Source organism: Apteryx mantelli, chromosome 3 (genome assembly GCF_036417845.1).
Source record: "Apteryx mantelli isolate bAptMan1 chromosome 3, bAptMan1.hap1, whole genome shotgun sequence".
Taxonomy (NCBI): Eukaryota; Metazoa; Chordata; class Aves; order Apterygiformes; family Apterygidae; genus Apteryx; species Apteryx mantelli.
Window position 1 is genome coordinate 62,271,888 of NC_089980.1, and position 27,487 is coordinate 62,299,374.

Below are 27,487 nucleotides of genomic sequence, written 5' to 3' on the forward strand. Positions count from 1 at the left end.
TGCAACATGAGTTGGTGAAACTGTTCATTTTATCTCTTATTCCCAGAATTGTAGGAGGATAGTTTTCTTACTCCAACTTTTAAGTGAAAAAAAAAGAAATATTTACTCTCCATATCTGATTCTCTTCACCTTGGGCTTCGTAATATACTTCTGTTATCAAGCCACGAGTTGGATAACTGCTGTATGAACTTTGATTTAATTTCAGGTTAGAAACCTTTTAGTGCCTTCTGCATTGCACCTGTTTAATTCTGGCATTCAGAAATGATGGACTTTTCAAGTAACTTGCCCTTCAGTAACTGGCAAATGAAATTCTTTGACAGTTATTTTTGTTGACTTTTTGACTGTTGACTTTTATTCAGTGATAGTTGGGGTTTCCCTGCGAAGACAATCTCCTCTCTTATAAAGTCTCTACCATGTGCTGAAAGCTCCTGACCTCTCACTTGCCTTCTCAAAAGGACTGATCATCATCAAAGGCCAGTAGCAGCATGAAGGTGGGAATTTGAGAGAACAGAGTTTGCTTTGGAGATTTCAATTACTTTTTGAATAAAAGATGAGAAAACCTTTCATGAACTGAGTTGATTGAGCTAAAAACCTAGTATACTGACAGTGAAGAGCTCATTTCAGCCCAGATCCCTGCAATGAGCTTTCCACTGACAAAGTTTATATGGCGCAAGGTATTGTGTGTTCCAGAAGAAGTTTACAGCAGCTCTGTTGTATCTCAATTAAAAAACTAATTCACCTGTGTAATGTTAGGAGCCTTAGACTTGCTGATTTTCTGATTTTTTGATGTTACAAAGAAGCTGTAGAAATAAGTTTTGTTAATGAAGTGATGTTGTGTCTAAAATTTACTTAAGCTTGACATAAGTCAGTACCTGCAGAGAAAGAAGGAATTCTCCTTTTTAGGCCTGCTTCTGGAGCTGCTGTATTTGAGCAGGGAAGGTCCCTGTTCAGTTTCCTGTTACAGATAGACAGCATGGATTAGGTCTTGTTACATAAGCTTTATATTCACTGACTTTGCTGGGAATTGCATGGGTGAATTTAAGCCTATAATTTAAACAGGAATATTGAACAACCGGATGGTAGAGTCTGTGAGTCAAATAAGTTTGCTGTATTTCATGGTCACTAAGAAGTCTCCATCTCTTGGGCAATACTGAATTTATTTTTAGAAAATCTCCTGCCTCTGAGGGGCCCTTTGGACAGTTCATCATATAGCAGTGCAGCGTTTATGGAAAACTGCCAGAAATAACTGGCATGCTGGCATTGTGCAGTTCGGTGCAATTCAGGGTTGGAATTCCAATGAGAAGTAAACAGTATTTGTTCAAGTCTCTTTTAAATATTACCTTATGCAAAAAGCAAGCAAGCAAGCCGGTCCTAAACTGAAATGTCAGGTCAATATTCCTGCTGATATTTTCTGCTGTAGAGATTAAAAAAAAGAACCTAGTAGGAAATGGCTAACGTGGTTCATTAGTTTTGGTCATTTGGCCTTGAAACATCATTAAAAAACAGTAAGTAGCAGCACTGCAAAGGCCAGAGCTGTGTGCAGTGTGAGAAAGCCAGCCCAAAAGAATTTTCTCTAATGAGATGCTCTGTTTGCTGCAAGTACTCAAACTTTATGTGAGCCTTTTCTGTGTCTAATGCAGTCCTTTTGCAGAATTATTGCACAAGTACTGCAGGTCAGCAAAAATCTTTCATGTCCCTAATTGATTTTGAAATTAAGAAGCACGTACAAACAAGAATTTAACATGTTCAGTTGAGCAACATCTCTGGTAAACCTCAAAACCCAACAGATATTCTGTCCCAGCAATCAAGCTTTCAGGACACTTTCTTGAATACTAGCTTTACTAGCCCATTTGATCCCAAAATAATGTATAGAACTTTTTACTGACTTCAGCTGTTGGAAGTTAGTCAAGACAAAACAAAATGACCATAATTCTGTTTGACAAGAGCATTAATCAGGATAAAAGGGTATTTAATTCTGAAATTTAAAAAAGGAGCAAGTAGAGTTCCTATTGTAAAGCAAGCTATGCAATAAGGGAAACTTAATCTTTCAAAAGGGTACCTTTTATTGGCACACACTTTTTTTAACAAAGTATTAAATTCAGTGTACAAAGCCAATTCTTTTGCTGGTCTGAACATGTGTAAGCACTATGGACTTAACTGTAACTATGCCAGTTTGCTTCAGCTGTAGAACTGCCCCACTATTTGTATTTTTACAGAGGCTTCTAAAGATGTACAGGAAAGACCTTCACAACGTTGACCTCTGGGTGCGTAAGCCACCTGCAGATATGGCTTGTTGCACCCTCTCGTTTAGCATTGCCCAAGAGCAGAGCTGAGCTTTGCAGACTAACACATGCCTGTTGATTTTGCAAGGACAAAAGTCAGTACTCATTGGTTTTGAAAATATCTCCTCCTCCATGTTTTTTTCAAAAGAATCTATTTTATTTAAGCACTCTAATCTATCTCCTTTTGGGCATACTTTGTTTTTCTTAATACCTACTTTTCTAGATTACTGAACAGAAAAATATCATCTGGAAACTGATGTTATCAAAATGTCATGGTGCAAGTAAAGAATCCCATGTAATTTTTTATTTCACTTTATCGTTTTTATTGTATGTGTTATTTCTTAGACTAACTATAAGGCAGCCAGTATCATATATTTGGGTATTATAGGATTGTCTCCAATAGATCAATTACTTCAGTCAACAGTATATTTACAAGAACTAAATCCTCTGATGTTTAAGTATGTCAGCCAGGCTGAATGCTGCTTATAGCATTTTGAAATAGATCTATAGCTAAGATGGATCAAACTTCTTGAGAAAAGTTTTGATACCTGTAAGTAAGCAGATGTTTAGGCAAAGAAATAACCGCTGAACATCCACTGAACAAAAGGTTGTTTCGTTTTCTTTCTTGGGGAAAAATGTTCCATAAGTGAACATATCCCAGTCACAATAGATCATCACAATCGTATTTGAAGCAGAAGTATGAGTTAGTGGGTCTGAGAATCTTACTTTGAAATTGTGGCTTGAATGCATTATCAACATTAAGGAATCAGAAGGTTAATGAATAAGAACTTTTTTTAGTAATAAATGAATAACTAAATGTAATGATTACAAGCTGATTTCATGAGAAATTTTGGGTCTGACTTGTGATTTTGTGATTACTGGTGGTTAGCAATAATTGATCCTAACAGATACAGTTGTGTGCCCATGTGAAACCTCCACATTTTAAAACCTGCAAATGTCAGGCTTTAAGACTTGAGATGGCAAATTATTCACAGAATAATTTTGTCATTTTTCTTTCCTTAAAAAAATAAACCTGTCTTCTACAAAGAATGATATCTGTAAACACAGTGTTCGTCTACAAATTAATGACACATGAAATTTGGTTACATTACAAAATTCATAAGTAAAAGAGAAAAAATCTCAATAATTTGCTAAACTACTTACAAAACTATTGCTCATTAAGATTGTAATAAAAAGATGGCAATGGTTTTAATGATACCCTTCTGTGGGATCTGTAAGAAGACATTTCTACAGCTTTCAGCCCAAGCAATATGCCAGAGATAGGCTTATGTGCTCATGGTCTGTAAATTACATACGTGATATTCTTCATAGTATCTGTTTCTCTTTTCAGTAAAATATTTGTGCATGCCATATGCTCTTCTTATTTTTGTCTTTATTCGTGTTTCCCTAGCATTGGGAATGAGAAAAGGTCACCTGAAACATCAAAACATTTAATTAACACAAATACAATGAAGTCGCTTACTACTTCAAAATCATTGTCTGTTCCCTTAAAAGTGATTACACTGTCACCAACACAGGATTGTTTTTCACTGGAAGAGGCACAAACAGCATAAAGGTATATTTTTTTACACTGATATTGCCATTAGTAACCAGTTTGGAAGAGGCTGGGAAAATGAGAAAGCGAACAAACGCTTGCTAATTGTAGGATTCCCAACCTGCTAAGGCTTGGGTGTTGTGTGAAAGTCTGACTTGACTCCCTCTTCTTTGTACCCAGTTACTGTTCCTGTCATTGTCACACACACTGTGGTGCTGGGCTCTTTTTCTCCTTCCTCATCACCACTTATCTCTTTGTTGCCATATTGCAAATACTACAGTGCTGCATTTCCAAATATTTAGATTTTGGGAGGTTGTTTTTAATGTGAAACATTTTTCTTATCTGTACTCAATTCAAATATGATTTTACTTAGACAAATCAGAAAAAAGGACACTCATGCATTAATTTTCTAGGCATGAAATAACTGGTTATTCTCATGTATCTGAAACATTATTCAGTTGCAAGCTTGGCTTAGCAATTAGCACTGTGGAAAGAAATCCTTTGAAGGACACTGATAGATATTCATATATGGTTATGTTCAGAACTCACAAAAGGGTATGTACTTTTCAGAATTAACAAGGGTTGATGCAGACATAATTTATAAGCGAGTAGAAATAGAATTTATGCTGTGTTCATAATGTAAGTGCTCCGTTTGCAAGGGGCTAAACATGAGAAGAAAACTGTAAGCATATAAGTGAAGCATATGCATAAATGACTTGTTGAATTGCAGGTGCTGGGTGAAATTGATCTCATCTAATTTTAAAAGTTATTTGTGTATATCTTATCTAGTCACCTTAGACTCTATAGTTAATGGAGAGAAAAAGATACTTTTGTTGGGTCTATCTCAGACAAGAGGAATTACCCTATGAGGGTACGTATTTCCTTCCATTGACTATAAAGGAAACATGCAAGTACTATATTAGATCTAGATAACTAATTTTTAGATGCTTAAGTTCAATGAAGTGAATCTCACCCAAATATACATTTTGGGGAAAGATGGAACTTAATATGCAAGGCAGGAAATACTGCTACGTATCTTCAGTAGAAAGTAAGATATAGCATACAGTCCTGCAGTATAGGTATAAATGCTTGTAACTGTAAGGTATTTTTGAAGACATTATATCTGAGGAGAGAATTCAGCCCTGGACATAAAAAATATATTTATGACCAACATGCATTTCCTTTTGGTGCAGAATTTGGGAGGCAACATTCAGCTACTGCATCTGCCCTCAGTGCCCTGACACTTGCGTTGCCTCTCAGTTGTCTGTATTCAGAACAGAAATCCTTTTTTGCTTGCATTTTGCCAGTTTATGCAATATCAAAGGGTTGATTTAACTTTTGCTTTGGCAGTTCACTGGAGAACATAAGTCATACAAAGAATTAATTTTAAGTAAAAACAAAAACAGAAGCTAATTCTGTCTGAGAAAAAAATATGTGACAATTTGGGTAATTAAATTGGTAGTAGTTGGAATCATAGTTTAATTATAAGTGTAGCTGAAAATGTATGTACAGAGCAATTCAAATTAGAGGATTTATGATGTCAGGAGACATTACTTCTTAATCTGTCCTTAAATTTTACCTTTTTATTTTTCTTTTGGAGTTGTGTCTCCTTATGTGAACAAATTAAAAATATCTTTGTGAAGAGAATGCCACAACGATAAGGGCTGACAGTTGTAAATTTCTGTAATTTTAAATGCACATTTGATTAATAAGTGTAGCTTTTCTATATTAGCATTTGGAGTAAATTAATGATGTGAAGTGGGAATCAAGCAACAAAAGAAATTGCCAGAACAAATAATCTGGGATGTGACAGAAAATTTAAAATGGAAACAAAGGTCTTATTTGCAGTGAGTTTTTAAAGATACTAATGCTTTGAACTTGGTATCATCCGTTCATACATTAGTTTCTCACTGAGACTATTGAGCCTCTTTCCTATGTTATCTCACTAGTTTTATAGCTCTTATTCCTTTGAGGTCAATAGAGTTACATCAGAGAAAATGTGGTATAAAAAAACTAAAGATCTGCACCAATTTCATACTCATTACTTCTCATTCTGCCTCCACAGCAGGCAAAAACCTGTAACAGTCATTGTAGCCCAGAACATATGAAACACATAGGTTTGAATTTCAGCTGAAAGCGGGAGCTAATAAATGCTTTAGCTGTCATTTTATCAGCTTACGGATGTCTTCAACCCAGAGTTTTGGCTTCTGGTTAAAGGCTTTTATTACTGTAGTGTTTAATTTTCATTGATTTATTTATGTAACTATTGCTATATTTTGGTGTATGTGTGTGGAAATTTTATATAAGCCTGTGTTTTTTCAAGTAGTAGTTGATTAGGAAGGGGAAAATGAAAACTTTTGGTAATTGTTGGGGTTATTGAATATAAGGGCTTCTGTACTACAGAGAGCATAATAATTAATCCTCAAAGCATTCTACACAAAACAGCAGAAATCTGTAAAGTGCAGAGTATTTATTTTTTGTGGCAAGTGCAAGTTGTACATCAGAAACTTGAATATACTTTTTTTCTTTTATGCTTTGGTGTGCAAAGTTTGCCTGTGAACCCAGTGTGTACTGTGCTTAACTTGTAGTAGTTGGAGATGGAGATGTAATAGTTAATAGATGGAGATATAAATGCCAGTGAAAATGGACTGAAAAATGCTGCATAGAAGTGTTTCTGTGGTGGAGGTAGTAACAATGACTTTAAGTACACTGAGAACAAGAAGTTGAATAAAACAGTGAGAGCCTGAGCCTGGGGGGAAGTAAGGAGAGAAGAATTAAAGGTGACACAGAGTGGCCCCAGAAGATAAAAAGGATAAAATCATGAAGAAAGAGTCACTGACAGAGCTAAAACTCATTCTTGCATTCAAATGTGTGAATATCCTGGTGTGTGAGGGGAGGAAGAGATGGACAGAGAGAAGGCTATCAGGAGATCATTTTTTATTAAATGGGAGGAAACAGTAGTATTTAGTAAGAAATAAGCTACTAATAGATATTTCTCACTATATGCTTAAACCTTGGCTACCTTTAAAGGGTTTACTGATACAGTTGTGTTGATGGTGCCTTCTCCACATGTACCTCCTCTGAATGGTGATAGAGAATTTACCAGTAGGACGTTGTTTTAGATATTTAAATCTATTCCCTAGGTAGAGAAATCCATACCATTAGACTTGTACTAATATAACTGTGTCCATGTGCCTATACAATGTTTTTGCCTTTTCAGTTTCGCTGCTTACAAGTATAAGTGTTTTTTCTTTTGTATCCCTAACACAACTATGCCAACAAAAGTTGTGAGTATAAGCCATGCCCCAGTTTGCCTTTGAGTGAAGTCACGCTGCTGATGGAGATATCCTGACAACCATCTCCAAATTTATTTGCATCCTTTTAATAGTAACTTTAAGGGTGAAAGAGAACTTTTTCATAAGTGTGTCAGCAGAAAAACAGGTTGATAAAAATCTTAGTTCCTCCCATGTTCTGGGCAAAACTATGTTTTTAATTCCTTTTATGGGAGCAGTATTCTCCACCTTTTCTGTGTTCACAAGCAGATTCTTCAATTTATGGTAAGAGAAATAAAGCCCAGATTGCTTTCGCAGGTCTGCACTACTATTCCTTGCCAGAAATGAGTCTAGTAGTCTACAGAAGTGAGTAGTGCCCTTGGATTTCATCACTAGGAAGGTAATCACAGGCTGAACAGGTCAGTAAACTGCATGGCATCAGGAGAGACATATTTTTTCTTACTGGCCTGTAGAGATGTGAATGTCTGTAACAGTCAAACCTTAATCTGATTGCAAAGTTTGGCAAATCTCTCCCCTGCCTGTGTAGTTGGTTTGTGTTTTACATCAATGGGTGACAACTGCTTATTTATGCAGTGGATTGTATTTGTGACAGCCAAAAGTAAAGTGATCTGTGAGGCCTGCAGAGTCTGTGAAGTCCTTCAGGGAATCAGGGAAAACCTGTAATACACTTAGAAATGAGTCCAAACCTGGTGTGTGAATCAGAATTCAGCTTTGGGTAGCTCCAAGGTTTTGATGTGAGATCCTCTTTTAACAAGCTTGTTGGCTTACACTAAGGGGCTGGCGGTATCTGGCAGACAGTGCTACGATTTTCATCTTGCTTTTGGTTTGCAGTCCTTTGGGAAAAGGGCTAAAATATACAGAACATAACCTTTCTAAGTGTTCTTGGCAGTATGCTTAGAAACGTGGAAGGATTATTTGATAGATGGTTTTCAGCATCCTGATGCCCACAGAACCATGGCTAATCTTTCTAATCTTCTTTATCTAATGTAATCTGTGTATTCTATCCTCTCTGCATCTATGTATCTTATACTGAAACAGCGCTGACGGGGAGCTCTAAAATGCCTGGTTTTGTTTCTTCCCAACAGCTGGCTGTCCAGACTCCTTGATTAAAGAGCTTCATCACTTCAGGATTCTGGGAGAAGAGCAGGTGAGTTAGCATCTCAAAGGCAGCGTCATAATGTCATGAAAGATAGACGCTAATGAGACAGTTTCGTCTCTCTCCAGGGAGACACTGTGTGTCTCATGACCCCCAGTGACCTGAAATGTGGGGAAAAAAGCACACGGGAGATATACATGAGATTTTTTTTTTTCATTCTATCCATCAGCCTTGACAGGTTATTAATTGGTACATCTGCTATCTGCCACAGCTTTTCAGCTTTGGACTACAGCAGTAAACAGGCTCTCTAAAACATCGGAGAGGCAAACAATCTGACTAAGGGATTGATATTTACAGCTACTCATAATAGGATCTTTCTCTTTCTGTGGCCTTTTTGTCTCTTTTAAAGGTATGTTTCTCATTCATAATTATAGCTGTGCTTTGTACTCACAGAACTGTTTCTATAGAGAGATCTTGAGAAAGCGTAAGTGATATGCTTTTGTAACACTCAGAAGGTGATCACAGTTCCTGTTTTGTCAATACTAAAATTAATGTATAGATATATTGAGAAAATAGCCTTAAATTTTGAAAGGCAAGTTGAATTTTTGAATACTCAGCATTTCTGAAATTCAAGTTGTCCGTATCTTTCAAGTCTGCCTCTCCTAATGTACTGTTTATGGAGCCTAACTGCCTAACACAGAGTTGCAGATTCTAGGGACCAAGGACATAACAGGTCAGCATTCATGTACTGTACATCAGAGTATCAATGTCTTTTAGTGAATCTAGCCCCAAGGGACTTGGGAAAGGCTATACGAAGGCTGTGTCAGAGGCAGGAGTAGGCCCTGAGATGTCCAGTCCAAGTCTGGTTCCTTAGGTGTTATATCCGACTTTATTGTCTAGAACCTCCTTTTGCTTCTCCGTTCCCTTTCAATCTCCTACAGGTATATTTTTATGACAGTTAGGACTGCTGGTAAGTTTTCTAGACTTTTAGTGTTCCTCCGTCAGAGTCTCTTTTCAGCTGTTACAGAAGGTCATCCTAATTCCTCAGGGACTCAGTTTCTCTGTAGCAAGAAGGCAGCCTGAAGAGGAGTGTGGGAGGATTTAACTGACAGGAGTGGAAAAAAAGACAAAAAACAGGCCAGACAATTCCCAAGGAGAGAATGGAAGAAGGACTCTGTTGAGACTGAGGATTTAGGAAGAGCAAATGTAGAAATTATGACTAGGATTGTCTGGGCCAGGAGACTGATGAGATCCAGCAGGCAAATAGAGGAAAGAGTGACACCAGGGATGGAGCTTGGGGAAGCAGGAGAGATGGGGCTGACTGGGCAAAGAGGGTAGGAGTAGAAACCAGGGTGAGAGCAATAAAGGTCTGACAAGGAACTGGGGACCAAGGACTGGAGGGCAATGACTAAGTAAAGAAACTGGCTAGAAGAGGCTGGTAAATAAAAGAAGGTCTGTACTAAATGCCCAAGGAGGTGAAGCTATGCAGAGTAGACTGGGAAGAGAGGGAAGAAAGGAGAGTTTTGGAAGGGGAAGGAGGAAATGGCTAAACCCAGAGACTGAGTGTAGGAAGGAGAGGGCTGAACCAGAGTTTGATAGCTCTGACGATGGAGTTACAGAACCCAGCCTTGGTAATGACCACTGACTGAGCTGATACGATTTACTTGATGGACTTTCTGTTTTTTTCTATTTGCTTTTCAAAAAAGGGAGTGGTAGACATAAAAATAAAGGCTAAAAGAGTTAAGAGTGCAAATCAAGAATTCAGAAATTAGTAAATGTCAGATTTAAGACTGCCTGTTTAATTAATTTTTCTTTATTCACCTTTGTCTGCTCATCCACCCTGGTGTCTTTGCATTATGAGAGTATTAAATTATATGGTCATACATTATCTCCAGAACTGAGATGATGTAAACCACAAGCAACCTCAAAACAGAAGACAGTTAATCTGTATCCAATAATAAGAGAAGTCTTGAAGAGAATGGACTGAGAAGGAGTTCTATGAGTAAAGCACTGCTACTAAAATAAACACAGTATTTTTGCCACACAGAGTATTTTTGGTATTTTTCAGGCTTTTGTAATGGAATTACTCCTTTTTTATTGACTGAACATTTTTATTGACCTAAAACAGATGAAAAATATTTCACAACATGGGTTAGGAGCATAAAACTATGTAGATGGAAAGTTGTTTTGCAGAATGGATCTGACATATAAAGATTTGTCTTTCACTGAAAATGGCTACAATAATAGAATATTTGGATACAGTGATCATCATTACAGTCTTTACAAATGTCTTTTCAAGTAATGAACATTGCCATGCTACTTGAATTATTTCATGAGCCCATACCAATATAAAGAATACTGCAATTATATTCTCCCTCACAAAAGCAATATTGTAATGAGTCTAGTGGTGACCGCTGTAGCATTTTCTTGGAATTAGCCCACAGTTTGAGAGGGAGAAATTGATGCAAAAACAAGGTAAAAAATAGTTAAAATCCTGTAAATGAAGAAAATAAGAGATTTGGGGAAAATTCCTTATTCACATGACTATTTAATTATTTCTTATATTTATTTGGTTATATATTTGGTTTTTTTAAACACACTTAAGAGTATGTCTTTTTCTGTTGTCATGTGTACTAGATAGAAAAAAAATCATAATTCATTAAAACCCTGCTGAATTCAGACTACTTACAATTTCAGCATTACCATCCAGCATATATTTTCTTCAAGCCCAAGCAATAGTCAAAGAATAATAGGGCATCTTCCTGCTACATGTTCAATCTAGGTTTGTTTTAAAAATGCTTATGTATTTAAGGCCAGATTATAATAACAGAATGGACCGTTGTAATGATCTCTTCTGGTCTGCTTTAGAATCCAGATTACATGACTTCCTTGAATTAATTCTTGTTCAGACTAGAGTATAATGCCTAGAAAAGCATCCACGCTTTGTTTAGAAATCACTTGCAGACTTTAGATCCTATTATACCTTTCAGTCATGAAGGACAGAAAATTCCCAGCCTCTTTTCTTTCAACTGTTCTGCCAGTACACTCCCTATATTGCAGTATCTCCCATTCCTCAATGTCCAGATCCTTTGCATATCCAGTTCCCTTCTTCCTATCAGAAGGCAATGAGGGCTCATCAAAAAAAAAACGACTTGAACTTGTGAATGTGACTCAGAAAGAGCCACCCTGCCCCTAAAAAGGATTAAAATAGATTGCTTATATAACAAAACCAAGTCAGTTTGTCAACCAGATTCTCAGCTAAATACTTTTCAGCCAAAATAGTTTGAAATGTACATGCCCAAGTGCAGGTACTCATAGCTTCCAGGTAAAGCAGTGACTGCCCAGTGAGAAGGAATGTAATTTTCCTCCTAAGAGATTCCTATTTATTCATCTAAGAGTTGCTTTAGTGCTTTTAGACATGGACGGGCACAGCTCAGATTCAGCTCACCAATCCATCACACCACCTAGCCACTGCTTCAGACAGAAACCACACTCTGCAATTGTGGACAATATTGTTTGTTCCTAGAAAAGTAACTTTACATTTGACTGTGCTGAAATGGAAGTTGTTTGCTTAAATCCAGTTTACCAACAGTCCAGATCGCTCTGTAGCATGAACTTATCTTGTTCATTACTTCCTCTTCTCAAATTCTTGCAAACCTTATTTGTGATGTTTTAAGTTCTTGGTTTTCTTCCAAGTCATTGATAAAAATTTTAAGTGGCGTAAGGCCAAGAATCAATACCTTCAGGACCTTTTTGGAAACACACCTGCCTAATGATGATTACCTATTTACAATTATATTTTGAGACCTGCCAGATAGCTAAGTTTTAATCCTCTTAATATATGGCATGTTAATTTTGTATCACTCTAGATACTTAATCAAAATGTCATGCAGCACCAAGACAAATGCCTTAGAGAAGTCTGCTTCATCAACTCTTTTACCTTTATCAGCCAAACTTCAGTCAAATTAAAATCAAGCAACTGTTGCTAATACAAAGCCATAGTCTCTACCATTTCTTCGTCAGATATTTGTTTCCTGTAAATACTGAGCATATATCATTTTTGTTGGTGTCAGGAAGAGGTAAAGGTGTTGAGCAGCTTGTAGGATCAAACCACTGGAAAACATTTGCTGCATGTATATCTGTCTATCTAAATAAGCTGTTTATTTTGCTAAGCATAAGCATTGAAGGAGGACTAATGCTGAGAAAAAAAGGCTTTATATTTAACTTGAAGCATGATGAGTTGCTGATCATGCTAATATTTGCTGAAAAGCAATTCTGTAATGATAACACAGTTGTCAAAATAGACAAAATTCTCTGTAGTCTCCCGGACATGTTAATTTTCCAGGTTGCACCTTGGCCTTTTGTTCCGTCAAGGATGTGCTTTATGGGAAATTCATTCCAGCTGAGAATTTTATCTTTTAGAGTTTGATTGGTTGCAAGACAGTTTTTAAAGAGGGAATTATTTTTAGACTTTATGGAAAGGGGTAATCATAGTCTAGTGCAGTGATAAAGGAATATGAGCTCTCTTGGTATACAATACATATTCTGGGTACCTAACTTCCCACATATAATTGGCTTCCAAAGTAATTGATTTCAAATGCAACACAAATACATTTAGGAACAGATTGCTACTCCACTTGATACTTGTCCCTCTGAGAAGGTGCCAGAGAGTCTGACCTAGAAAAGTCTCTAAAGGCAAACCTCTTCTAGAGCTCGTGAACGTGAAAAGGCTTCTTCATGTCTTGGACTGTTATTCTTTTTTTGCTTTCTGGTTTCCTGCCACATTATAAGGTGGAGCAGATGCAGAAAAAGAAGTTCAGCAGCTTTGATTGGTTTGCTTCAGACCTTCATTTCACAAATTCTCTCAGTGCAAAACTCTGTACAAGGCAAAGAGAATCTCCTGGACATGCTGCCCCAGGAAGGGTAAAACCTGAAGTTGTCTAGTTCTCCTTAGCTCTGCGGAGTGTTTTCTTGCAGTTTGATTTCATTATTCATAATCTCTTATTTTCCTCTAGTATAATGAATGCAGTCCAGCCCCCTATCTAACTGCTTCATTTCACAGGTATCTGAGATGTATTCCGGATTGGGGTGAAAGATTTGTTAGCTGGGGGGCAGCTGAACAATAGCACAACACAAGAAAGTCCCAGTCTCCTGCAGTAGCCCTTTGCTCTGTCAATATGGCTATCTCTACAAATAAAGACAAGTGGTTCCATATTTGGTGATAGTTCAAGCTGCATACAAAAACACATTAAAGATGCAGTAAATATGGTCAAATACACTGTAAGGCAGATAATTCAACAAGCCAGTGCCAGAGATAGCAGAGAGAACACTTTATTTCAGACCTAAACACTACAATACCCAAACATAGCAATTTGACTAGTAATGCACTGTTATGGAGTCTCCCTAATGACTCTCTGAGAAACTTCCCTTTTCTTTTCTCCCCAAAGTGATTAAAAAAATCTTGTTTAATTGTTTAAATGCAGTATTGTGATTCATGAATAAAATAGCAGCTACATCTGAAGGCTGGAAGGGAAAACAAATAATGCAGGAGCAATTTGCTGTTATACCTGAGTGCCCCCAACAGGTCAGAGCACAGACAAAGCAGATGGCATGCTAGTGGCAAGAAAAAAAGACACTAAGTAATGTATAGCTGCGATTCTCTGCTATATCATCTAGTCTGACAACTTTGCAGAATGTATCGGCCAGTTTTTTGATATTTTGACAGAGGAATGCTCAATTTTAACAGATTTCTCCTATCAGCTGCTACTGCAACTCATATCACTGCTCACTTTTTCTTTAGAAATGCTGTGAGTGTTTATATCCCTGGAATCAGGGCAAGCCTGGATGGCACTCCATTTTCTGCACATTTCAGTGCAAGTTGGGGGAAACTTAAGTAACAGAATGTCCTGTTTTGAAAATCAGTAGATGCACATCCCCATTCTGTTCAAAAGTGGTGTGGGCTTGTGCAAGCTTTCACTGTGAACTATAACTTTAGGAGCTATGGGAGTCTAGTACTGAGAGAATGCAGTGAGGACAGAAATCATTCACTTTGATTTGTTTTTTAAAGGAATTTCTCTAAAATACATGTGTGTGGCAGGGGGAAGGTTCTTTTAATTTTTTGCTTGCCACAAATATGCTAGTTACTGTATTTGCTTGTAGGAATTTATTTTAAAGTATATGTTGCACAATGTTAATGTAAAGTCAGTTTTAAACTAATTGATACATGCTATTTACCCACTCAAGAAAAAGAAATGTCATGTGACAATTTTAATTAATTAGCAGAGTTTAGTGCAGGAAGATGCCAAATATGAGCAGCAAAGTGCTTCTGAAGTATTTGTGGGTCAAGAACTTTGGATAAGTGCATTTAGAAAAAAATATAAGACACCTCTCAATAATTCACATAAATTCCAAAAAAAAAATATCTCTGAATGAATTTTTACTAAATAATTCCAGTTCATAATTACTAAATTACTATTATTAGTATTCTCAAATCTGTATCTTCATGAGTAGATTTTCATACAGGTCTGTGCTTTCCCGCTTTCTTTTTTCCTCCATTGACTTCGCCCTACTGCCCAGACTACCTGAATGCTAGTGATGCCTACATGCTTCTCTCAATTTCCTCTCCTTTTCTTTCTAATCTCAGATTTCGGTCCACCTCAGGTGGCTTACCTTTTGGGTTTGTCATCACGGTCCCAAAACTCTCTCTCTAAAATTGAGCTACTTTGTTTAACTCCTGATCCCCTTTACATCTTCTTTTTTCTACCACTGGGCCTACACAACAAACTTTACAAACTTTACAGCAGCTTCATATCACCCATGACTTGTCTCTCTTCTCTCCTTATGCCATATCTGCTTTGAATGTCTCCTAACCATCTTCTTTCCTGATTTCACACATAACTGGAATCCATGTGAGCTCCTCATCTGTGTCTTTCCTGGTTATCAGAACTTTATCCTCTCTGAGTTCTTGTCATAGATAAGACATGTCTACATGTCTACTCTTTTTTTTCCATACTGTCTGTGCATTAGAGAAGTGAGAACAATTTATTCTTGGTTCAGCAGCTGAAATGAACATGGGGGAGGAAGAAGGGAGAAAGTGCTTGTTATCAAAATTAATTTAAAGGATATTCTTTTCCTGTCAAAACCAGTTGTCTACTTGTCTATAAAAATAGCAATGAAAAACTTCAGTGCTTCCAAAAACATAGAGGAATTCTCTTCCACCCCCCTTTTGTTAGATTCAGAGAATGGATTTTAACCCCAATGTTTAACCTCCCAAGTGGATGTAGATATCTGAAGGTGGGACTTGCTCTGTCCCTTAGGTGAATTTTGACCCACTTTCATGGGATATGCATATATTTGTTGAACTGGAAAAGAAGAATGACTATCCATTCTTCTGACCTTGGAAGTGGAATTCCTGCCAGCCAGTCTCTAACTTCAGTGAATCCTAGTTACACAAAATGTAACAGCATCAACTGAAAAGATTAAGCTTTCCTTGCATCCATTAGAGCTTTGGTGGTTGTGTCATTTGTAGGGGAAAAAGGAATATAGATTCGAGCTCCACAAGGGTCAGAAGGAATTGAATGTTAATCTCCAGCATTCGGTCTGTTCAGACTGATCTCACAAATATATGCAGGAAGACCACAAGCTTCCAACAGTTTGTAAATACAGTGTCAAGACATATACCATCTTCTTCATTGCCAAGGCCTTATATCATGTTGTTTCTCCTGTATTCAGTTTGATTTCCTGTACAACCTGCTCAAGTGTCCTACCTTCTCACTGTTCATTTTATTGTTTTTTCTTACTCCTCAACTTGTGCTTTCTTTCATACCACTCTGCAAACTGCAGTCTTTCCTTTCTCCCTTTCTGCTCTAATTCCATTTTGTCCGTGAATTGTGCTACACTGGTCCAGTCATGGGTCCACTTCCTACCTGAAGTATTTTTTTGTCTTACCCAATTTCCATGACTCTTAAAGTCAAGCAAGTTCCAGCCCTCTAGAAGGCAGGTCTTCTTCTGGTCTCCTTTGTGGTGTGCGCAGTGCTCCTGAGGGAGCAAGAAGGAGCTGATGCTCTGGACTTGTTTTTCTCATCCTATCACAGGCCGACAGAGGAGCCCACCAACTCAGGAAAAATAAAGTAAGAGTGGTCCAGTAACCACATACCGGGGTAAAAGCCGGGAACTCCAGAGTGCTAATTACCTCTTGTCCTTCATACGCATGTTATGTCAGTCCATCTCATTATAATTTCAGTCACCTTCCTGATGCCACTTTCATAAGTATTTTTACTAGTCCAGTGTGTGCTGAGTTTTGTACTTTTAGATGCCTAATTACATTATGTAACTAATTATTTTTTTCATATGTGTATAATACATATAAATAAAGTGCTTAGTCTACATTATGGACTATTAGCCTCCACAATCTAATTTTAAGACATGCAGATGGTTATTTGATTTATAGGAGCAGTAAAAACAATCTGACTCCAGAAAGTAGATTTTCTTTCCTCTGAGATGGTTACATGCAGTTAAAAGAAACAAGTAATCAAATTAGCTTATAGAGATTAAAAATTTTGGTTTTACATCTACTGTTAAACTCTTGTCCAAAGTTCCCTGGGAGGCTACTACTGAGCAGATGTTTTTAGGTATGAGAAAAAAAAGGGGGGGAAAAAACGCTGTGCCCAATGTGTAAAAGCAAAATTAAAATAGCACAAGGCATATTGAAGCATGACTTGCAAATTAAATGACACGGCAAGTAAGCACTGTGTTCATAAGGTGCATTTTGCAGGGTTTTTATGCATCCATTTCAGGTTTGTCTTAATATCTGAAGCTCAAGGTAGCTGAAAATACTGTGATCCTTAGCTAAACCTGCTTTATTCTCGTGTCAGCCCAATGATTTCAATTATATTGCCTGATTTACAATATCAAACGATTGAATCTCCACTGTTTGAAAACCTGGTACCATTCTAAGACTCAAAGGGATACCATCCCAATCTGGAAAATGAGGAGCAGGGGATAAATGGTTACATTTATCCAGCCTCCATGTCTATGTCGTACTATAATTTATAATAATTTATAAAAATCATTTATAAAAGCCCTGACAAGTCTTTATAAACAAAGTTTGCATGAAAGAACTTTGTGATGTGGTAGAAATACCATAAGTAGAGCTGAGAATTTTTCACTTAAAATTTTATTCCATTGGAAGTATAGATTTGAGTTGAGTGGTACAATTCACAAATTGAGGGGAAGGTTCACCGCAGAATGCTGTTTTCACGCACACATGGAGACACACACACACAAACAATGTTTTATGACTATCTTGTGCACATACCTTTAGCTGACTTAGTGCTGGTGATTTGAAGTAAATCATGATTTTTAAAGAACTTTTTTTCAAATAAGCATTGAAATATATGGTCCATTAGTGAATCTGGCAATTATTTACCTACCTGTATTTCTGGGGCCTTTATTACAGTAGTATATAAATGCCTGACATGCTTTGCTCAAAAGCTGATTTCTAGCAGCAGTAGACAGCTGGTGATTTCTGTGTAATTTTATGCCCCTCATTACCATAGTATTTGATGTCCTCATGACTATTAATAGATTTTGCCTCTCAACACTACAGTGAAATCAGCAAGTATCATTCTCCCTCTTAACAAATGGGGAACTGATGAGGAGCACAGATTAAGTGACTTGACGTGAAAACCACAGGAAGGCTGTGCTGCTGCCAGGAATTGAAATCAGGTATCATGAATGCTAGTATAGTCAAGTTCCCCATATACTAAATTCTGTAAGAGCATCTTCCTAAAAATAATTGGAGATATTTTTTCCTACTTATAACATGTTCAGATGCCTTTTACACAGGATGAGTTCATCTCTTAAATCGGGGACACTGATAATAATGGAATAATAGATATTGTAAAATATTTTAAATGTACACAAGAATTAGATTCATCTCATTCAACAACAGCTATCTAAATGTTAGATGTCTAGCAAATGTTACAAATCTCTAACAAATGTTAGTTGTCTCAGCTTCAACTATAGCACTTCCACAGGGTGATTCATCCCACCTGCCTTAGACATCACATTTAAGACAGGATAAATTCCCTTCTAGGGATAGCTTTCTCTTCTCATGTAATATAGTTGGAGTCTATATGAATTTTTTAGGTAAGATGCTTAATTTCTGAAGAGCTAAAGTTGGGTGAGGTGATTCAGTCTAACCTAAACCTTGCTTTCAAAAATAGCTTAGGCTAAGTGACTTAGGATCAGAATTACTGGTGCAGCAGCACTTAAAGCAAGTGTCACCTGACTTTAGATGTCACCATTTAGCTAATTGTCTCATCTCCCCTTATAGTTAATAGAACAAGACACTTTGGGGCTCAGTTCTTCTCATGCTAATGTACAAATCTAGAATAGAAATGATGAATTACATCCTATTTCTCTCTATTAATTATGAGGGAGAGTCTAAACAACCAATGCAGCCATAGGCATCATCACTGTGGAAATCTAAGCTAAGTGAAATGAATCCCGCTTTAAACATCCAGTTAAGAGTCAGAGGTAAAGCAAACCAGTGATAAAATATCCTTTAATATCTGATCCATGCGTATGATTGATTGAAAATACCTCCAGGACTCCAAAGCCATTCAAGTGCTTTTGAAAATTGACTTGTTTTAAACACGTTGATTGCATCAGGACTGTGTGATGCATATGGCTGTGGTGTATCAGGAGAAAATGCCTCCAGTAGATATAATCTCTGGCTATACGCAAATAGCTAATCAATAATTCATGAATAAGTGTTTTGGTCCTTTACAAGCCTTTTATACATGTACCCTTAATGTAAAGTGAGATGATTGTTTCAGACCACAGAATACAGCATATAAATCAGTATATTTTACATATGACTGTGTAATGGCAGCAAACATATACACTCTGCTGCTACATGTTTTAGTTGGTTGCGGGGTTTTCACTAAGCTAGTGTATAGGTACAAGAAAAAAGAAATTGTAAAATGACATCTTATAAGTGTATCTGAGCTTTGAAGGTAGGAAACAGGCTGTTAACTAGATAGCAAGATGTGTAAATACATTTAGTAGAATCTTTCCTGTCTTCAAATTGACCCATTTGTTTGGATTTTGTAGTGTGAAAATCACTGCTGACAGTGCTATAATTATATAATGATTTAGTATGATTTCTTTGTGGAACGAGTATAGAATATCAAATTTCTTGGATAAAATATGATTTCTTTCTCCCTCTCACCAGTAGGACCATTTCCTTTGTATAACTTAGGAAGACAGATTGATTCCAACCTTTCCTATCCCCAATTTTGTGTATCAAAAAAAGAAGGTGAGGAGACGGGAGGAATCACTTCGTGCCCTTTTATGCTAAGTTAGGGACTGGAAAATATATCCTTTTTTCAGCTGAGAATTTATAGTGGAAATGCTGACAGAATCTCAGCTAGAGTCTCACTGCCATTTGTCTCTATAATAAGCTACTAGCAATCAAACATTCAGTACAATGGAGTGTTACCTTTTAACAGGGTAAGACAATCTCCATCCTCATCTTCAGGTCCAGTCCGTGCCCTGAAGAAAATTTAGGTCAGCAGAGAGTTTTGCAGCTGTGATTACCAGTATTTCTGTTCAAGGCCAGCAGAATGACTCAGACCACTCAGCACATATTTAGTGCAAGGATCGCAAACTTTGCTGAAAATTTATAGAGTCCAACATTAAATATTCATTCCATTACTCTAGGTTTGAGCATAATAATAACATAGAAAAACACCAGTTAACTTGTTGAGCCCCCACGTTCAAGGAGACCTAGCAGACACACCTTGTAAATTTCCCAAAATACTGCTATCTTCGGGATCCAAGGGCTAAAACCTTAATTCATGATTTCTGGCTGCTTTTCATGCACTGAGTGATATTTTGAAGGCTTTCTCTCCCTTTGGGTTTTGCTTTTCTTTAGAGAGGGAGTTTGTCTGGATTTTTTGTTTTTATTAGACAATTTGGGAAAGTTTTTTTTTTCTTTATGGGATGCAACACTTTTATGTCTCTCTATATATTTTATACTGTATGTCTCTCTATATATTATACTGTTTTGAAAATTCACATACTATGAAAAAAAATCACTATAACAACACATGTTATGGCAACATTTGCAGAAGAATCTTCTTAAATGTACCTGCAAAATATGCAGTGTCTTTGTAATTTAAAATGCTTCTTTGCGTGCTTTGTGTAGGAGGTTTTGGTCCTATTGCTTCAGTTTTCCTTGTTGGGTTTCTTGGGAGAGGGGTGGGGGTTGGAGAGGAGATTTTTGTTTGTTTTCCTAAAAAAAAAGGTACAGCAGGGTTTTTGTGATCAGTTATGAAGTACTAAATACCATTGTGAGTGCTGAAACATAAAGCTTTGTTTAGTTCCTTTCTCACACCACAACATCATTTGGCTCCCTCAGAGAAAATTCTTACAACTCCCTACTTCTCCGGCCTTTGGGATTTTCCCTTTCTGTTCTTTGGGGCTGTTTGGACCAAATGCTTTCATTTATTTCACTCAACAGCAGATCAGATTTATAGGTGAATCTGAAACCCACTTTACAGTGGTCATAGCCACTGGTGTGGAACTGCACTAATACTACACCTAGAGTGGACATGATTTACATGTACACAGCATGATTTGTACTTGCTCAGCTTGTCTCAGTTCGAAAGAAGGGCAAATTAGACCAGGGAAAATTATTGCAGTCTCATCAATCATTTCAGAGTGGAGTTTGTGTCATTGGGGATTCACTGGGAGCTAAAAACCCTGTTTTGTTCATGAGCTCTAGATTTTGCTCTTTACTCTAGCACAAGTTTCCTGTGTGAACCTGAGCGTGTTATTAAATATTCCTGTATCTCAGTGTCTCCATCAGAAAATGGAGACATTTCCATAGCCTTTTAGGCTCTTGGGATGGGACCACATAATAATTGCAAAATATTTAAAAATTTTCCTGAGGGCCACAGCAAAAAAAATACGCTTTAATATTAAAATAAATGTATTTGAGAGAAATATTTTGCCAGTGAGTTTTCATGAAATTTGTTTTGATAAGAAAGTTGACTGGCAATTTTTACAACCCTTTAGCTCTAAAAAATTATACTGTATTTCCAGATATGGTTACTTTGGGGATTTGGGGGGTTTCTTTTCAATTTGTATGCCGCATTTATCAGTATCTGGTTTTGGACTTTATTTACAACATTTGCAATAATTACTTAATAACAATATAAGGGTGCTTGAGGTTGTTTACAGGAACGGTCTGCTGTTTCCTTGATTTTAATATCACACATGATTCTCTGGTGGGGAAAATGAGAGCTGTAAGTCAGAAAATGATGCATCCGATGTGACTTGGAGCAGAGTGCTACTTACCCCATCTGCTAGAATGCCAGAAAGTCCTAAATATCTGACAAATAACCTGAAGTTACCGTGTGAGACATTAAAACAGCTGACTGTGTTGTGTGGGATGGGTTTGGGCTCCAAGTTTATGGGCCCTTTTTGCACGCTGCTAGAGTTCTAACGTGACTCTGTTGTGTTGTAGTACAACCGCTACCAGCACTACGGTGCCGAGGAGTGTGTGCTGCAGATGGGGGGAGTGCTGTGCCCAACTCCCGCCTGTGGAGCAGGCTTGCTTCCAGAACCAGGAGTGAGGAAAATTGTGTGTGAACCAAGCAATGGACTAGGCTGTGGGGTAAGAACAAACATTTTCCTACTAGCTCTACGGGAAACATATTGTGGGACTTTAGAAGAAGCGGAAAAAAAATCACATTTTCCTTTCCCATTAGTGACTCTGAATTGCCGTTCACACCAGAGTGAGATGCTGTAGTTTTCCATAAACAATTTTAATACAGTACGATGGCTTAGGAATGACTGCTTTGTCATGTAGACTGTGTCCATCCCACTATTCTTTGCATTAATTGGTTTAAGAAGTTGCTGATCTAAGGAGTTAGAGTAAGAAGTTGAACCATGCAAATGACAAGCCAAAAGCGCTTTGACTTTTTTCTCCCAGCACTCAGCAAAACTGAGCAACATCTAGAGCAAACCATTCATTATTATATTAACACCACCTATCTTTATAGATAAGGTGAGAAAAAGGAGAGAGAGAGAGAGGGAGGGAGAGAGAGAGAGAGAATGACCAGTCAATGATACTGTGGTGACTTTGCTTATGTATTTTAAGATATATGATGAAGAGAAATATAAAAATATTTTTATTTTCTCATAAGAATTGCTTTTTAGCAGGGGGTGTGCACAATTGATGGTGTGTTTTCAGAAAACAAAAACAGATGACACTTGAAAACATTTTTGCTAAGAGGTCAGATCGCGTGGATCAGCAATTTTTTGGCAGTAGAAATAACAGGTACCTTAGAAGAAAGAAGCTGCAGGGAAAATAGTAATACATAGAGATAAATCTCTATATAAAAGATTCTATTAAATGTTAGGTCAGAGTGACTAACTGGCATTTGTATTAAGATACTCTTTCTATGCTTAATATTATTACTGAATTCCACGCAGGCTATGAGGGAAGTGAAAATATCTATATTTGTAAAATATTATCATGCTCTTGCTGTTGTCTTTCTTGGTGGAAAATGCACTTTTTATTGCAGTTTTGATGTTGCTCAAACTGGTATCATGGAAGAATAATGCTTTCCTGAACTAGGAAGTTGCAGTAACTTGTCTTCTATGAGTAGGTTAGCATCTGTCAACCTTGGTAAAACTTCATATCTGTCCATGCAGTGGTGCATGTAAAACACAGTACTCCCCAGACTCACTGAGCAGACAGAGGGCTATAAAATAAAAGAAGAAGGTGGGAAAGTAATGATAAACAAGACTGAGTAAATGAAAAGAAATGCCTCCAGATTAACTACTGGAAATTGGTTAAAAAAGATAAAATCACAAATAATTTTTACTCTGCTCTCTGCCTTGAAATGATGAAAATCCAGCTGCATTTTGCAGCTTCATTCATCATCATTTTGACTCTGGAATTGCGCTGCAAATAAAGTATACATAGCATAAAGGATTGATATATTGCCTAGTTTAGCAAACTGTTCTGTTTCCTTTTATGGACTCTGTGCTGTGCTTGCTGGTGACCAGATTTGCAGTCTTGAGTTTGAACTAACCCTTTGTTTTGGGTTATGTGATATCTTGAACATTTGCATGTACAATTCACTTGGGCTGAAATGAGGAGCATGAGGCTGGTCTGCAAGACAAATTTGGGTAACATTTGGGCTTTTCCTCAGAATCTGTAGCTAAGCATAATGAAACAGGGTGGAAATAAGTGCCTTCAGTTCTTTCTTTGCCCCCTGACAAATGATAACCTTAAAGATTTGTGGCAGCAGGTTTCCTGTGGCGAGGGTGCTAGCTCTGCATGTCTTATATCCAGACCACGTAAGACCTGTGTGTGTCTGTGCACTCTGCTGTCAGAACTAGAGGACATAGATAATTTTTTCCTGCTATGGAGAAAAAAGGCAAAAACTGAGTCTGCTGTATCTTCCTTTGAGAGGATGGGACCAGACTCTTTTCAGTGGTGCCGAGCGACAGGACGCGAGGCAATGGGCACAAACTGAAACACAGACACTTTCATCTCAACATGAGGAAAAACTTCTTCACTGTGAGGGTGACAGAGCACTGGAACAGGTTGCCCCGAGAGGTGGTGGAGTCTCCTTCTCTGGAGATATTCAAAACGCGCCTGGATGCAATCCTGTGCAATGTGCTCTAGGTGACCCTGCTTGAGCAGGGGGGTTGGACTAGATGATCTCCAGAGGTCCCTTCCAACCTCAGCGATTCTGTGTGATTCACAGTATCTACTACATAGTGTTGTGGTGTAGAGGCATTGTTGTTAGTTTTGCATGTGACTACTTGCATGTTATAAGACAGGTGGTACCCTCAAGGGAGATGGATGAGATTGCTCCTTCCCTCGAGGGCTTCTGAGCCCACTTGGGGCAAGAAAGTCCCAGCCATTGCAGCACCAGAGAGCTGCAACCCAGAGTTGGGGCCTGTGGCTCATGGAGAAGAGCAGGGCAGGGAAAAGGACCACCATGGGATCCGAGAGCAATGACCAAGTCAGCTGCCAGTCAGGAAGTCATGGATTTGGCTAGATGTAAGGACCTGCCTGCAAGGACACCAAAACTGTTAGGAAAGCTGTTTATTTCTACTCTGACTTCCGGAGTCACTTTGAGTTTTCTCTCTTTAGAATATTAAGCTTTCTTTTTTAAATTCAAATAGGACCTGGCCTTTTCTTACATGAAGGCCTTCGAGTCTTCTTTATGGACCTGTTGTAGGAAAAATCCAGGCACATCCACTTCAGAGCTCTGGGTCCCCTCTCAAGTATATACAACAGTTTGCAAGCTCAAAGAAGGGCCCAAGATGAAGAACTGCCCTTTTGTCCATCCAAAGAAAGGTAGAAGAAGATGCCTTGCAATATTTAACTGTATGGCTTATGTTAGAAACAAGTTCCTTTTTGAAGCTGCTAAGCAAATAAATAAGGACAGCAATGTGAATCTGGAGATGTTTGAATCTGGAGATTTTCCTTCAGTGTCTGTGTCATACTGTAAACTACAATTTAGATATGTAGTGTCTCTTTTGGGGTACTTGAACCTCTATCTTGGGGTAAAATTCAGAGGTGATGACAGCTAACAGCTGAAGATACATCTAACCTTGATGGTCTGTTTTTCACCTGGAAGCCCTCTTAGACAAACATTTGTCTGCTGCACAGAACAAATTGATTATTCGTGTCTGAATTTCAGTATAAGAGTAGCTAACAACTGGGTGGGGCTTTTGATTAACTGATGAGATAGATCAAGGGAAGGAGGAGGGATCAGTTTTCAAGAAAACAGTAAATGAAAAGGTTTTTTCAGATTCTGTTTTAGAAAAGGAGAGGTAGAAAAAGAACAAGTAGAGAATAAGTTGGCCATTCAAGACTGAGGCAAAATAAAGATTCCATGATTTAGAGAAGAAATTGTGTGAAGCAATCCCAAACATATAAGGACTCTGACCAAATCTGGCTGAGCATCGAAAAATGAACAGGTAACTGAGCCAGGCTAGGATAGAGACATTTTGTCTTCCTGCTTCTTCCTGTGCTATGTGAAATGAGGAACTAGTATTTCCTTTGCAAAGTCATTGCTATCAATGTCCCTGGAAAGGTAAACTTGAATCTCCAAGAGAAAGCTCTTAATCTGCTAAAAGGGAGTTTGGGAAAGTTAGAGAGAGTTTTGGATTTTGATTCGTCTCAGGAAATTTGAAAACACTGATATGTGGAGCCCAGAAACAGCCTGTAAATATCCAGAGAAAACTGCACCAAAAAGAAGGTGAGGAGCAAGGTTTAACTTTAAGCATCCTCTTATGTATCCTCTTCAGTCAGGGACTGATATCTATTCAAGCTTCCAAGCAAAGAAGTAGACCAAAAAGAGAGATTTATTTTGACTTGAAAAGTAACATCCAGAAATCTTTTTAGTGATGTTAAGCAGTCCACGCCCAAAACCATGTCATGGTGCCACTGACTGACCTCACTCTTGCCTACTCTTTCGGGTTTTTTTATCATTAGCCATAAAAATATTAATTGATTTACCAAGATGTTACCATTGTACACTGTTATTCTACCTTTATTACAATCCATCAGACTTATCTTTCCTAACTTTTATTGCTCAGATGTAAAATTTTGACATGTATGATACAAGAAAACAGCAACAAATTATGGAAGACATCACAGATTGTACCAACTGGCCTAGGTACAGGAAAAGCTGTAGTAATCAAGGCTCACAGAAGCCCTATGAAGAAAACATTTTTGTCTTGTTTTATATTATACTAGAATATTATTTCCTACATATTAAGAAAATTTTAGAGGTAAAAGCAGGTTAGAGTGGAATTTCAAGGAGGAGAATACTAATTGTGTTTTAAAAAGGTTGTTTTGGTATGGAAACATATAGGGCATCAGTCCTAGAAAACTTTCCCTGTTAATATTTTTCAGTGACATGATAACTAAATAACATGTAATTGCATGCCTCCCCCTGTCCCACCATGATACAGACATTTTGCAGTGTGCAGTATCAGTTGGCCCATCCAAGAAGAAACTCCCCTGGAATGGGGTGAGATGGGGCTGGACAAACAGAGCCTCTCTCAGTCTTTGCCCCCTAAGTTTACTCATCCCTAGCATAGTGTGTATACAAGCAAGAAGAATATATTTCCAGAGAGCCACTCTGCTTCAATGATCCCTTGCTAGTAGACCTTACTCTTAAAGCCATAGTTTATATAGCTATAGCTATAGCCAAGTGATATAGTTTATGGAAGTCCTAAGATCACTCTAAACTATACTAAGGTCTGGCTAGAATTTAAATGGTCACAGAAACAGGCTGTCGTAATTGATGTTTTGTGGCCCTTCATTCTGATCCCCTCAGTTGAAACTGCAATCCACAAGTGAGAACTCAACCTTAGTGTATTACATTTGCAATGATACAGAAAGTATTACAGCCTTGCAAAGGGAGCATAAAATGTGGGGCTATTTCATCTCTTTTACACCGTATTTACTGTTCTGTAAGGATAATGCCATTGAAGAATGTTGAGATTTTACAAAAGTTGCATTCCCTTCCAGGACAGGTGAATTTTTAAGGCTGCAGACTGCAAGTGTTCCCTGAAAAATCAATAAATATAAATACCATGTCTTCATTATTAATAGAACTCCTAGGCCATTGTATTGCATAGAGCAAAATCCCTAAGGCGATTTCACTCTTCCAAGCAGTTTTTTCCCATTGATTTGTTTTTGCATTCTTCTTTCATAGCTAAGGAAGCACTTGCCAAAAGCAATTTCAGTATATTTATAGAAAAAAGCATTAATGATTGTCTGCCTTTTTCAGAAAGCTTAATAAAATAGAAAGCACTCTAAAAGAGTTGCATGAGAAGTGCAATACCCATTCCTGTTGTCTGCAAAGCTCTTTTCTGTGGTTCATTATCTCCTGTTCATGCATCTCCTAGCATGCATGCTTCTTCTTCAGCACTATTTTTGTTAAGCGTACTAATACACACATAGGTGAACCCTAAATAATTTGGAAATATACTCAGTTTTGAGGAGACAAATCTGGAATGTAAAAAAAAGGCCACACAACAAGTTCCTATTCACTTGACTTAATTTTGATTAGCCAAATGATGATTTTGTTAGTTTTGGGTGTCCTTTTTATCCTGCTGGGGGTGGTGATGATGGTGTTTGTATCTTGGTTAGAGTGCCATGTTGATGTAATTTTACTCTCTTTGGGACCTGAACTAGTTTGGAAATACT

At 37.6% G+C, this 27,487-nt stretch overlaps 1 protein-coding gene across 1 annotated transcript in view; it reads left to right on the plus strand.

Annotated features, from left to right (window-relative positions):
• Positions 1 to 27,487, plus strand: part of PRKN (parkin RBR E3 ubiquitin protein ligase) — an 816,438-nt gene that overhangs the window by 672,764 nt on the left and 116,187 nt on the right. Inside the window, exons 8-9 of the mRNA XM_067294746.1 lie at positions 8,216 to 8,277; positions 21,764 to 21,913. Coding sequence (XP_067150847.1) covers positions 8,216 to 8,277; positions 21,764 to 21,913 — 212 coding nt within the window. The remainder of the gene's footprint in view (positions 1 to 8,215; positions 8,278 to 21,763; positions 21,914 to 27,487) is intronic.